Source organism: Equus caballus, chromosome 1, assembly GCF_041296265.1.
Source record: "Equus caballus isolate H_3958 breed thoroughbred chromosome 1, TB-T2T, whole genome shotgun sequence".
NCBI classification, from domain to species: Eukaryota; Metazoa; Chordata; class Mammalia; order Perissodactyla; family Equidae; genus Equus; species Equus caballus.
The window spans coordinates 28,412,088-28,425,974 of NC_091684.1; the positions used below are offsets into that span (position 1 = coordinate 28,412,088).

The window sequence follows — 13,887 nt, forward strand, 5'->3', positions numbered from 1 at the left end:
CCCTCCCCTCTGGGGACCACTGGCCAGGCACTGCTCTGACAGGGCTCAAAGTTTTCCCTCTTGAACTCTGCTGTAACCAAGCTGCTTTCTTCCAAGGCCGTGTCACTCCTACTCCATTAACGTCCTTGCTGGTCAGAATATGGTGCACAGCCGAGTGCCCCTCATCATTTCCTTCACCCCAAGACAGACAAGCTCAGGAGGCCTGCTGGACAGTCATACACTGTTCATCTCCAGCCCTTAGCATGATGCCGGGAAGCTGAAGTTCCTCTGTATTGACCAGGGCTTGCCTTGGTGCCAGTTTTGTGCTTTTTACCTGGAAATGTGTCATCCTTTCTTTTTACTGGGCAGGGTAAGCTGTAACAGCTCCTCCAATATACTTGGTTGACCTTTTTTTTTTTTCACTTTTCCTTTTTAAAGTTTAAAGAGTCAAATAGTTCTAGAAGGCTCATTACAGTAGCCAGCAGTCTTCCCACTCCCTCCTCCTCAGAGACAACCACTTTCATCTCTGTTAGCTGATTCTCTTGGTATTTTCCTCACTATTTCTAATATACTTTATTTCTACTTCCTGGTATTCCCTTTTCAGCTTTACCTACTCACTTCCCACTACAGAAGACGAGCTTTCAGCTCCCTTCCATCCCACACTACCACCTTCCCATCTTCCCAGGGTAACCGTGTCACAAGTTTGTTTGGATCAGTATTAAGTGTTTACATTATTAGGCTATACCAATGCTATTTACAACTGAGCCATGTGGTATACCAGGACTACTTTTCCCTTCTGGTGTAACTTTCTATTTTCTGGTGTAACTTTCTATTTCATTCGATTTAGTAACTGTCTTGGTTTTCTATGTGTCTATCACTAACTCAATCCTAAAGTAACTACCAACGGTATACAGATTCTCCTAAGAGGTTCAAATACATCAAGTATTTATCAATTTTATCTTCTTAAAGACATTTCTTCAGAGGATCCTCCCAAACTACTCCAGTCTGAATTGGTGCCTTCTGTTCTTGCTGCACAGCTGTCTTCATGGGATCACTTGTCCCTCTAACCCTGATGATTCCTCTTGCTTCTTTCTCATGTTGGAACCCATTTCCTGTACCCCATATGTCTTTCTCACTCATTTTTTTTTTTTTTTTTTTAAAGATTTTATTTTTTCCTTTTTCTCCCCAAAGCCTCCCAGTACATAGCTGTATATTTCTCGTTGTGGGTTCTTCTAGCTGTGGTATGTGGGACGCTGCCTCAGCGTGGTCTGACGAGCAGTGCCATGTCCGCGCCCAGGATTCGAACCAACGAAACACTGGGCTGCCTGCAGCGGATCGCGCGAACTTAACCACTCGGCCACGGGGCCAGCCCCTGTCTTTCTCACTCATTTTGATGGAGCATATCCTCTAGCAGATTTCACTTTATTTTTTAGTATGCCTCTCTCAGCCAAATGGTCCCCTCTGACCTGCCACCCTTCTGGGTTTCCAGGCAAACTAAAATACCAACTTCACCCTGTGCACTAGTATGCAGACTTCCAAGGCCCTCTTTCCAGTTATTTTTTCCTGTGAATTGGCAGGCACTTCCTCCATGTTTATCTTCTTTTACAGGCAGTACCCAGTGGTGAAGAGGCCCAGATCTGGAGTCAAACAACCCAAGGTTCAAATCTTGGCCTGGACAGTTATTCCAGCATATTGACCCTAGATTAAGTTACATAATCTTACCTAAGCCTCCACGTTCTAATTTGTAAAATGGGGACAACAGCAGCCCACAACACAGGGCCTGGCACATGGTGATACTCAATAAAAACTGCCTGCTCGGCCTCAGGAACCCGTCCAGCCCAGGACTCTTCCTGTATCTGGAGCACTGAGGGGCAGTTTATGGAATACCACAGGCACACATTTGGTAATTCAGGAATTGATTACATTTTTCCATTTATTTCTTCTCTTTACCACTGACTATATAACACATTCTATATTTACGCTTCCCACTGGATAAGGTGACTTTTTAAGTATCTGAAAACAACTTCTCCTTCCAGTGTCAAGACAGATCCCAGATTTCTAGTGCTGTGCATGCCCCTGTTCACCCTGCCCATGCTTTAGAGACTAACAGAACCTTACCCAGGTTGCCTCTCCACCTTGGTCTCTTCAAATTTAAAAGTCTTAATTTTTCCATTTTAGCCCAAGGGTACTGGTCATATTCTATCAATGGCAGCAGGCATGGAAAGGAGAGGAGCCGAACCACCGAGACTCCTTTTAGCCACAATTCCAGTCCTGTGACAGTGGTGACGTCTGCACTGGCCACATGACTTGGGGCCTTCTCCTTGGGGACGCCCGGGAGCAGGAACCAGGGCATCAGGGTTGGCAACTATTCAGATGTGAAGTGGGTTTGGCCTGCTGAGCCCAGCCCAACCTCTGGCTTCTGCTTCTAGCCTGGGAGATTATTCCTTTTGCTTTCAGATTGCTGACGAAAGCTCTGAACTTTCCAGAGAAAGAACCACTTGCAGGTCTCCCCTCAGGGCAGGACTGGAACAGGGTGTGGGCATGGTGGGGGTGCCTCACTTGCTCGGCTCCACAGCTACTGTTAAGTACAAGGCTGTACCACCTGGTCACTTTGACAAATTCTCTCACGGGGAAGATACGAGGGGTAAAAGGTCTCAAAGGTTATCAGTAAACAGCAACAACCAAACGATATAATGCAACCTTTTCATTATGAACATCCCAAGGATGGAATGCGATACTGGAACAGTGGGTCAGAGTGTGGCCGAAGAAGAGAGGGTGACTAAAACTTGCATTAAGGTTAGTGGATTCCTTAATCAACTATTAACTCCTCTGGGCACCAGGGCCCTCCATCCCCAGACCTGCGCTCCGACTTGGGTGGGAGGTTAGGACCCCTGCTTTCCTGAATGAGCCTGTTCTGGCCAGGGCCCTTGGCTTTCCGATTTCTGAGACACTGAGTCATTTCCTCTCTCCAGCTCTCACCTTTGAGCCTTCCTTTTCCCTTCTCTGGAGAAGTGACTCACTGCTGAAGTGTTGGGTGACACTGATGGGTGATAAAAATGTTCCTGATTGTGCAACTCAAGGAAGGGGGATGCCGTTTAGACTGAGAATCCAACATGTTGGCCATGAACTCTGAGGCTGGGGTGTTAACAGTGGTCACGGCTTCATCTCTTTGGGGAAGTGGAGCAGAGAAGGGAGTTTAAATAGAAATTCACCCGTGCTGGCCTTGCTGTGGGGCCCCTTGTTCCTCCCCTTCAAAAACATGTATTTCTGAGAAAGGCACATAAAGGCAGGCACTTAGCAAGACATACATGGATCACAGAGGCCTGGGCCCTTCATCCCATCAGCCTTTCGGGGCCTGGCTGGGGCCCTGAAAGCAGGGCTGTTTCTCTCCCGTGAAAACAACCCTACTTCCCCAGCGTGGGCGTGGTGAGGGAAGCCAATGTGACAGACGCAGGCTCCGGGCTGGCCGCTGCCCTGATGCGCCAGACCCCTTAAAGCAGGGTTACCCAAGACTATCCTGTGGGCAAGTGGCCATAGCAACAGCCCAGCTGTTTTCCCAGACAGAAACTCACCTTCCTTCACTCAATTCACTGGATGCAAACTAGATATTTTCTTCTTCTAATTAATGTTCATGGACCTCATAAGCTGAGCAAAACAAAACACAATTTTCTCTAAAGGATGACTCCCTGGCCAGGTCACAAACTATTCAAGATGGGAGGCAGTAAAGTCACTGCAACCAAAAGGCCAAAAAGATGGGAACAGAGACACTCATAAAAGTGGAGAAAAATACATGTGTGTACTTGTGTGTGGATTGGGGGGTGGGTGCAGCTGAGAATGTTACAATAGGAGAATTGATGCTACAAAACCTTAATTCTCCAGAAAATTAAGGCAAAAAGAAAAAAAAAAGTCTTAAAAGCTGCTGGTGCAATTCCAGAATACCGAGAAACTTGGCTCAGCAATGATGGTTAGTTTGCTTTTTAAAGGTGCCTCAACTCCAAAGTGCTTCTCCCACAGTCAGGAACCTTTTCCACCAAGACATGTGTACACACATGCATGACCCCTGCTCTTCTTGGGGAGGGTATGCGACCCAGAGAGCTCCTCAAAGGTCCCCCAAGCTCAGTCAGTGAGTCACTGGCAGAGGGAGGAGGAGGTCCTGGTGCACTGATGCAGGTTCCCAGCATCAGAGCAACAGTTTACAGACATGCGAACCTCCCCATGTGATGCACCTGACCACGCACGTCCTCCAAGTCACTGTGGAGAGGCGGGAGCAAAGGCCAGACTCTGTCGAACAGTCCATGTCTAACCAGGCAACCTCAGACAGAGAGGACGCCCAGTGAACCGCCCCCCTTACAAAAGTTGGCAGCCGCAGTCCGTAAGCCAGGCTCCCCTCAGTGGCACAAAGGGATTGCTTCCCAAACTCACCCGGGCAGGCCGTGGGAAGGGAGGCGCCAGCAAGCCGAAGGAGGCTTTTCTCAACTGATCATCTTGGGAAAAGCCAGATACAAATTTCACGGCTGGAATGCAATGGTTGTGAAACGCTGGAAGAAGCCCCAAAGAGGGCCAAGGACTCTCCTTCCCGGAAGGCGGTGGGAGGAGGGCCGGCAAGGGGGAATGGGAGAGGAGCAGGTTACCCACAGGGGCCTGCCTTTCTGGGAAGCAGGAAGTAAGGCCTCAAGAAAGAAAGAAAGAACTCCCCTAGCCCTGAGGAGTTGGAGGGGCTGGAGACAGGGTTGGTTTTGTTTCTGAACATGAGGAAAACAAGGCTTTGTGTCAAAAAGTAATTCTGGTATAAATGAGCCAATTATGACACAGCCTGTTATCTCTGGGATTTGGAAGCACCGAGGCTGACAGCAGGTCCTCCCTAGAGTTAAATGCGCACAGTGAGCTTCTAACACGGGGCTCTACCCTTGTCCTCGGGGTCATGTGAGAGATCTCTATTCATGCTCTGACTGGTTAGATGAGGCCCATCAAAGAGGGTTCTTACTATTTGAGACACACAGTCTCATGTGTCTCTCATGGAGTTTCTGAGAATGGAGTGAGAAGACCACACAGTGTTAATAGCTGATGGACTGCCCTAAGCTCTACCCTCTTCTAACCTTGGCCAAGTTACTTACTAGCCTCTCTGTACCTCAGTTTCCTCATCTATAAAAGGGGGATAATAAGATTATCTACTTCATAAAGTGACGATGAGGATGAATTAAATTAATACAGAATAAAGCACCTGGAACATTTCCTGGCATACGCTAAGCACCATCTAAGTGTTAGTTGCTACTGAGGTATGAAAAGATCAAGTGCCTGACTCTGCCAAGTAGACAGAGCCCAGCTCTAATGTCCAGGTTCCACCCGCTCTTCTGAACCTCTGGCCTATCTCTGAGGCCTCCTCAGACCACATTCAGACCCATGAAGACCCACGCTTCAGAGCGCCCAGCCCAGAAAGCCTGACTAAAGGAAAATCAGACACGAAGACACAATTAGGCCCACGCTGGATGCTCCCTCATAGGGAGAGAGCAAACACTGATGCCAGCACATTTTGGGTCGGCTTTCTTAGTGGCAATCCATGCAGTTTATCTGAAACGGGGTCAGGTCCCAGAGTGGGCAGCACAGATATTACAATTGTGCTTGCTAATCTGAACTGAGTCCATCACCATCGATCTTGAGGTATAACAGGGAGCTGGAGTCTTGAGGGGTGTGTTGGACAATGTTCTTGGCAAAGGAGGAGGAGCCATTTCTCAACCAATTGGTGACCAGCACCGAGAACTTCAGAGGAAATGTTCTGATTCCCCACAGACTGCAGATTCTGGCACCTTGGAGACCTGACTGGGTCCTTGACCTGCAGGGAAGGGAGATGACCCCAGAGGGCTGGCAGCTCTGATGTATTCCCACCTACCTCTCTGTAGCTCAGCCAACTCAGGCCAAAGGGTAGAGGCTGCAGCTTCTGCCTTGTGACCACATATAGCCAGCGGACCAGCTCTGATGCCCTGCTGCCCAGTCAGAGGGTAGGCTGAATTTGGGCTGTATGTGGGCATCCAGGAACCCAGAGCCTTGTGCCCCCTTACAATGTCTGGGAGATGCATCAGCTGGAAGTATGCCTAAGACAGGGGGTGATATCTCAGGCCTGTCCCAGATATACAAGAGGGGCAAGTGGGGTGTCTCTGCAGGAGCCCTGGCTCTTCTGCCCAGAAACCTGCACCTTCCAGAGGTGGGAGGACCATCTGGACTGAAACTGTCTAGAAGTTACAGGGCAACCTGCTTGAGCCTTTAAGTCCTCAAGCACCTCCCAGCCTCCCACCAGTACCAATGGGACCCAGAGGGAGAAGCCAAGCTCAGGGCACAGGAAGGAGTGTAGCCCTGGGACAGGGCATAGACTCACAGGTGGAGTTCTCAGATGCCCCAGCCTGGCCATCTGCTGCTGCCACGGCAAGATCATGTGCCGTAAGCCATCTACTTTAAGGCAGCTGGGCAGAGAAACCCACTGGCTGAGTTGGAAGCTGCTCAAGATGGCAGTGGAGGTTTCTCTAGGCTATTGCTAAAGAGCTCAACTCTCATGGCTTCTGATGGCAGATTCTCTAGGGAACCATCCTGGGCGGCCAGAACAACTCTCTCTACTCCACAATCTGCTCCCAGGTTGCAGCCTCAACTTTAACCAGCCAGGTTGCCCCTGTTTCATCCCTGTCAGCTCCTTCCCTTGCTTGTTAAAATTCTAGGGTGCCTTTAAGGTCCAGCTCATGTTCTTCCTCCTCCAAGAAGCCTTCCCTAACTCTCCAGATCATGCTGTCTTGTCTTTTCTGGAGTGCATTAAATCACTACCACTTCTGAAGATCATGGAGGAGCAAGTGGAGCTAGAATTCAAAGAAGTAGCTATTTCCATCAAATTGGACCTACAGCCAGACTCATGCCAATTAATTAATTAATCCATTGTTTTAGCTCATGCATCCCCAAAAGAGCCTACACCCCAGATGGCTCTCCGGGCCCTGAGCTTGCCCCATAGGGAGTATGTAATAAAGACTTCCTAGAAGAACGATGGATCACCCTGGTCTTGAAGGAGTGGTCTCCCTCCCTTTTAGCCCAGGGCACAGCAACTTCCTCCCTGGCAGGCAAGGTTCCTGCTCTGGGCTGCCAGCTCCCAGGCATCCCCTGCCAGCAGCTATTCCCTAGAGCTGCCCTGGGACTAAGGGCAGAGGGGGTGCCCAGATCCAGCCCTGCCCATCATTTGTCCTCTACCAGAGGAAGAGAGGTCAGCAGGAAGCGGATCTGACCTCTGGGGTGGCCACAGTCTCTCCCAAGGGCTAGAGGGGCCCCCGGACAGGCAGCAGAGGCCTGCAAAGGACTTCCCTTCCCTTCCCTGGGCCCCCATGGAAGGGAGGCAGGAAGAAGGGCCTCAGCAGCAGGCGTCCAATATGAAGCTGGCCAGACAGGGAGGCCCCTGGGGTTGCAGCTATCAGCCGGAGACCAGGCTCCAGGAAGGAAGGAAGGGCAACTCTGGCCGAGGCTGAGATAAGGAGGGGAACTGTGCTCAGCACAATGGGCTCCCACAAGGCTGGGAGGCCCCAAGTCAGATTTTGCCCCAACTTGGCCTCCCGTCTGCTCACACAGCCCATGTAAATATTTACTGATGTTTATATTCCTGGTCTGCTGGGTCCCCTCTGAGGCCCTTTCCTCTGACCCACAGATCTGTGTGCTCCAGAGACCCTGGGCCCATCCAGCAAGGACTATGGACCTTGTTTTCTCTCATGCAAGCCACAGGGACAAGCCCTTCAGAATAAAACTGCCCCCTTGTCCCAGCCCCAGGACACTGCTGTCAGGAAGCTGTACTAACCCCTCTGTGGGCGGGGAACTTACGGGGCCCGGTCGTGGGTGAGGCCGTTTTGCCGCTGAGGGTTGATTGGCGGAAGGACGGGTTTGCTGTTGATCTCAAGTCCTCTCCTCAGAGTCTCCCGGATCTGCTCCGTGTCTGCAACGACACCACTAAGTTGCCTGATGGCCCTCTGGGCTCCCAGCATCCCCCAACACTGCCCTTGGAACCTGGCTCTGCAGATGTGCTAGGGAAAGAACCCCATGAAGGCTGGTCCTGAGCCCACTCGAGGCATCAGCCGTGAGATCTGAGTGAACACAGCGTGAGGACACAGGGCAGACGAGACACCGTGCTCTCAAGCAATTTCTGATCTGAAGAGTGCCATTCTTATGTAACACAAAGCGTGGCCTCCAGGCTTCAGAAGGGCACCCTCCAAGACCGGGCTCTTCTCCACTGTCCTTTCCCTTCCTGCATCACAGCCCCTAGATTTACCCTTAACATAGCTCCAGACGGCGACCGACAAGGCCTTTGCTACTGCCCAGACCACCCAAAGATCTGTCCGCTGAAATGGACGCCATTAGGGGCTGCAAGTGTCCTGCCAGGAATGGGCAGGCACCTTTTACACAAGTTTCTCGGTTCTAGGTGATCAGCTGGTATCTGGCCCTGTCAACTCTTCCCCTTGGGCTGTGTCAGAGGAATGCTGAGGTCATCTCCTCACCTTGGTCCTATCCCAGGAAACCCTGCCTCTCCATGGGTCTGCCAAGGGCCAGGAGGTGAGAGAGCAGTCCCTTGGAGGGATTATTTCTTTGCAAGGTGCTTTGCTGGTCTTTGGGGTGAAGAATACTAGTCTGGTCCCCTATATTGAGGTTTTTGGTCTAAGATTTACTTCTGTAAACTACAAACACACACAAAAAAGCAAACTAATGGTGGTTGCTCAATGGGTAGGCTTAGAGTAGCGATAGAGGGGATTACTAACTTTTCTAACTGTTTGACTTGTTATAGTGACATGGATTACTTTTATAATTTTTTACTTTTTTTTGAGGAAGATTAGCCCTGAGCTAATGTCTGCTGCCAATCCTCCTCTTTCTGCTGAGGAAGAATGGCCCTGAGCTAACATCCATGCCCATCTTCCTCTACTTTATATGTGGGACGCTTACCACAGCATGGCATGCCAAGCAGTGCCATGTCTGCACCCGGGATCCGAATTGGTGAACCCCGGGCCACCGAAGCAGAATGTGCGAACTTAACCACTGTGCCACCGGGCCGGCCCCTACTTTTATAACTTTTAAAAAATAGCCAATAATAGTTAAAATTTTGGACAAAACTAGGAATCCCTCCTTAAATTACCTCTTCTGTCAAAAGCAACTAAATGAATCTACTAACTGTATACTTTCTCTCGCAACCCCCATGGGCTTGGCACACCGTTAGAACAAGCGGGAAGGAAAGAAGAGTCAGATGTTTGCAGCAGGGGTTTAAGTTGCTCTTTATGGAAAGAAAAAACCTTTATAAATGCTATCACGTGTGAGGTATTTTATTCAGGACTGGAGGTATCTTATTCTTCAAAAAATGAGAAAAGTGGAGAAATAAAGAAAGGAAGTAAAAAAGAAACTGTAAATACATGTATTTGTAAATGGATGCGTTTCTATTGGACTTAGTGATGCCCTTTGTTAAAAACCACAACAGTTTCTTTGGCTAAGACCAGCATGGTAAGCATAGTAAGCTTCCAAAAGGAGAGCCATATCCTCCTTCCCCGAGGCCCCACCCAGAATGCAAAGGGTAAGGGTGCCCTGCCCATGGCCCCTTACACTGTATCTGCAGGACAGTGGGGTGGGGAGGTTTGCAAACTGCCCTCACACTCAAGCCTGTCTCATCTAAGGCCTGGGAAGGCCTGAGGCCAGAGTGACCCTCGGGTCTGGCATGGCTTTCAGGCCCTGCATCAATTCCGTGGGCGGCCGGGGCTTGTTCTCTTGCACTTGGGTGGACTATGGCCTTTTCCTGCAACTGTTCTATGGCTTCCACTCACCTCCACAGCCTCAGATTGCAAGGGGCAAATCTAAAACACAATGTCACTGCTGGTGGTGCATTTGAAACACACACAGGAAACAAAGGAGAAATGGCTCAATAGAGCTCCCTTAGTTTCACCCAATACTGGGAGACTCCACTTGCTGTTTAAATCCTGCCAGGAAATAAACTATTGAATGGGCTGTTTTTTGTTAGTGACCCATCCTAGAGAGCCCGAAAACCAGGCCTAGGGAAAGGGAAGGGGGACATCTCCTACCTTTGCCAGAGAGCCGCCGGGGCTGTGTGCCAATGCAGATGCTCCGGCTGTCCTCGTCATCCTCAGGGGGCCGGCTCAGGTCATCCCAGGCGCACTTGGCACTGACACCACTCAGATTGGACCCATCCATCTCGATGCCTTTGTCAACTCTCTCCTGCTTGGAAAGAACCAAAGAGCCAGAGTTCCTTCAGCGAACTGGTAGCCTAAGGTCACAGCCACCTTTCCAGCATTTACTGAGCCCTTGTTAGTGCTGCGCATGGGACAGGTGCTAGAAGACCAGGATCTCTGATCTTACTCTCCCTGGCTACTAATGCGTGGCAGTCTCTGCTGCCCCTGGACTCCTCCAAGGGAACCAGGAATTAGGGGAAGCTGAGAAGAAGGAAAATCCCAAGGGAAGCTTCTCCTCCAGCATCAACCTTCCAGTAAAATGACCTTCACACTTGTTTCAGAGCCCTGACTCAGCCCCCTCCTCCCACCTCCCCTAAGCTGGCCCATGGAGCTGATGTGGCAGAGCTGGGAACTACTTCTCTGTGGAAAGTCACAGTACTTCCTCTCTTCACTGATCATCCAGTAGAACCCCCCAGTCAATGCTACAGAGGCCAGGTTGGAAGCCTGCCACAGGCGGGAGAAGCCAGGACTCAGCCCAACTTCTGACTACACACCTGCAGTTCCCTCTTCTAACAGCAGAGGGTGTGGTCATGCAGCGAAGGGCCACCAGAGAGCAGAAGGGCAGGCCTTTCACTAGCTGCACAGCTAACTTGTTTGGCAAAGGACTTTGGATGGAGTTTCTTTTCCATTTCTTAAACTGAAATGGCCTCGAGGGCAGTGACCATCTGAAGACCTGACCAGAGGCGCTGCCTTCATGCAGGCCTTGGCACTGCTGAGTCCAAACACTCTCCAAATGGCCTCAAGGAGCAGTTGTACCCAAACATCCCTGGGACCTCTGGTAAAACTTAGTTCTGTGATGTTGGGCTTTGGATGAAAGGTCATCTGGAAGGCTCTTGCAACCTTGCTCATAAACAGCCATGTGGGCCAAATAAAGCTCCCAGTGAGCACCTCAATAGGAGTGTACACTTCCCTGTCTGCCTGACTTTCTCCCCACAGTGCCACAGGTTCAAACCGGCCTGCTGCTAGGCTAGGGAGCTTCCCTGGGGAAGCACAGGTTAAGCTTACACCAGGTCCTTATTTCTTGAGACCCATCAGCAGGTGACCTTGTCCTGATGCCTCCTTCCCATCAATCACACTCCCTTCCTTTCTAGTGCTACCATCAGCCTGGGCAAAGCAGGGGGTTCTGAACAGTCAGGGAGAGGCTGATGACAGGGGGCAGCTCTCTGTGCTCTAGGCAGGAGCATGTGGGCCCTGGTTTGCTGGGGATAGAGTCTGAGCTTCTCCCTCTCCACTGCTGCCCTGAGGCCCCTCATCTACGCAAAGAGCTAAGGACACTCTTGGCTCAACTAGTTCAGCCCACTTACTTTATAAGTGAAAAAGAAACAGTTAAGACCCAGAGAAGTTGAGGGATTTGTTTAGGCACACAGCCGGCTAGTGGTAGAGCTGGGAGCAAAGGAACAGGAGCCTGCTCTAAAATGAACACCCTGCAAGCAGGCCCCAGCAAGGCACAAGTGAGCACGGAGGAGTTCCCACTTGATGCACAGAGCCACCAGGAAAGAAAGTTTGACTTTCTCACCAAGGTCCCCTTGCTTGCTTTTAAAAGACCACTTGGTGCTCTGGGTTCTGCTGGCTGGTCTCAGGGAAGCCTGACGATGTGGGAGAAAAACTGTTCTCGGCATGCTGCTTACCCCACCAGCTCAAACGATCAGGTTCTTTCTTAGTACTTGGCACTTACAACAGGGGCCGAACCACAGCCCACAGGGCCCCATGCTGGATCCCAGTGTGGCTGTAGAACAAGAGCTTATGGAAACATAGCCTTCATGATTCCTGGTTCTTGCATAAGCAGAAGCTACAAGGAAACCAAGTTAAAGTAGAGGTAACAGAGGATCCTGGCAGCAATTTGAAAACTTCAGTGTTAAAGGCACTAGGAAAATAGAGGAGCATCATCTGTGAACGAGTAGGGTTTCTGCTCAAGAACTCACAGGTCTGCAGTCAAGAACCCAAGGACTGCTGGCTCCATGTCCGCCCGCTAGCTCGCCCTAGCCACTTCTCATTCCTCCTAAAGGACATATAACTCCTGGCAGCTGCCTCAAGCCTACCAGATTTCTACAGAGGCATAAGAGGTTCAGAGATGGCAATGACCTGCAACTGGAAGGGGGAAGGTAGAAGGAGGCAGACACGTGCCAGGCACATTATTAGCTGTCTGCTGTTCCTGCTTCATGAAGCAGCTCCAAGAAAAAAAGTTAGGCTCTATGTGGCTTTCAAAATTCACCTGCATGGAAAAAGAGTGCTTCTTCTAAAAAACCAAAGATGACACTGAAATCCTGTATAGGCGGCTCACAGTACCTGAGCAACTGCAGGCCTGTGTGTAAAAAAGACTTCCTTTTACACATCAAGAATGTCAACCCACCCAGGGGAGGAGCCCGGTGTCTGCCTGCCCAAGATGAAAAAGTGTATCTAAAGCGGGATGGGATCATTAGACCAATCAGCGCTACTCCCTGCAGCCTGGCTGCGGGCTCAGAATCACCTATTCTGCTGTCTGTTACAGGGTAGTGGCGGCAGTGGGGTGGCGCCCTGAAAGAAAGTCTGTGTTCTTTCACAAAGGGGAATGTGGGAAGATGAATACTGGGCAAGCAATATCCACTATCCTGCTTTTCTTTCATTGTTGGTGATCTAATTTTTTTAAGTCAGGTTTATTGATGTACAATTTGCATACAATAAAATTAATCCTTTTTAAATGCAAAAATACATGTGTCTGAGACAAGCTTTCCTGGCCTGAAATCTCTGCTCCCTTATGCACTCTGCAGAATTCAGGGGACAAGTTCCAAATTATGCCATATTTCTACTCACTCACGAATAAGCTCCTCCGTTTTCCCAGGATGAAAGCCAGTGTTATGTGGAAGAGGCCTAGGCACAGTGTGCTAAAAAGGTATTCCTCACTCAAGACATACTTGCAGGTGTGGATCGATCTCAAATATGGTCTCTCCCCTCCGCATGTCAGTTATCAGCCAGGGGCCGCCAGCGCTGTGGACAAGGAAAGGGGACAGGATGGTTACTGAGGGTCTGGGGCTGAGGGCTGAGCGTACAGCCTGCCATTTGCTGCCCCAGGCCCAGAACACAAGGGAGTGGTTAGTGGTCAGGGACCACCAGGGAGAGCTGTCAGGAAGCTCTGATGTGAGAAAAACAGCGCCTGAACAACAGTGTAAGGGGGATCCCACATGTGAGCGGAAGGGGGGACTCCCACCCCCAGGCCTGGGGAGCTCGTAGGGCAGGGGTGTACTCACACGGGTACTGTCCGCAGAAGCTCCAGGATGCCTTGCCCGTTCCACTGCTGAGCTGCATGGAGCTCCTCAGTGCAGACACCAACAATCTGAGACCCAGGGAGAAGATGCCATTGTGCATTAATGGCCATTCCTCCCACCCATCCAGAAGATCAGCCACCCAGGCTCTCTCAGTATCACTCAAGTGGAAGGACCACAGGCAGGATCTATGCTCAAAGGCTGGTGTGTCCAAAACGGGATGGTTCCCTTAGGAGCAAATAGCTGCCTAGCAAGGAGATGGATGGATCCACAGTTGAGGCACTGAGGACTGACCCTTGCCCTGCTGTGATGGGGTGAGTCCCTGGGTGACACAGTCTAGCTCTAGACTGCAGAGGAGAAAATCAGGGCCCTGCCAACTCAGGGTGGGGGCCCAGCCCCTGTGTCTAGAAACAGGGGAAGTCCAAGGAGAT

The 13,887-nt window shown here is 50.5% G+C and overlaps 1 protein-coding gene across 2 annotated transcripts in view; it reads right to left on the bottom strand.

The window, feature by feature from the left end:
- Positions 1 to 13,887, bottom strand: part of SUFU (SUFU negative regulator of hedgehog signaling) — a 105,905-nt gene that overhangs the window by 22,815 nt on the left and 69,203 nt on the right. Inside the window, exons 5-8 of one of the 2 annotated variants that reach the window (XM_001498704.7) lie at positions 13,442 to 13,527; positions 13,109 to 13,181; positions 10,050 to 10,203; positions 7,819 to 7,930 (exon numbers count right to left, since the gene is read on the bottom strand). In XM_001498704.7, coding sequence (XP_001498754.2) covers positions 7,819 to 7,930; positions 10,050 to 10,203; positions 13,109 to 13,181; positions 13,442 to 13,527 — 425 coding nt within the window. Of the gene's footprint in view, positions 1 to 7,818; positions 7,931 to 10,049; positions 10,207 to 13,108; positions 13,182 to 13,441; positions 13,528 to 13,887 lie in introns of both variants that reach the window. The other variant, XM_005602270.4, reaches the window with a different exon arrangement.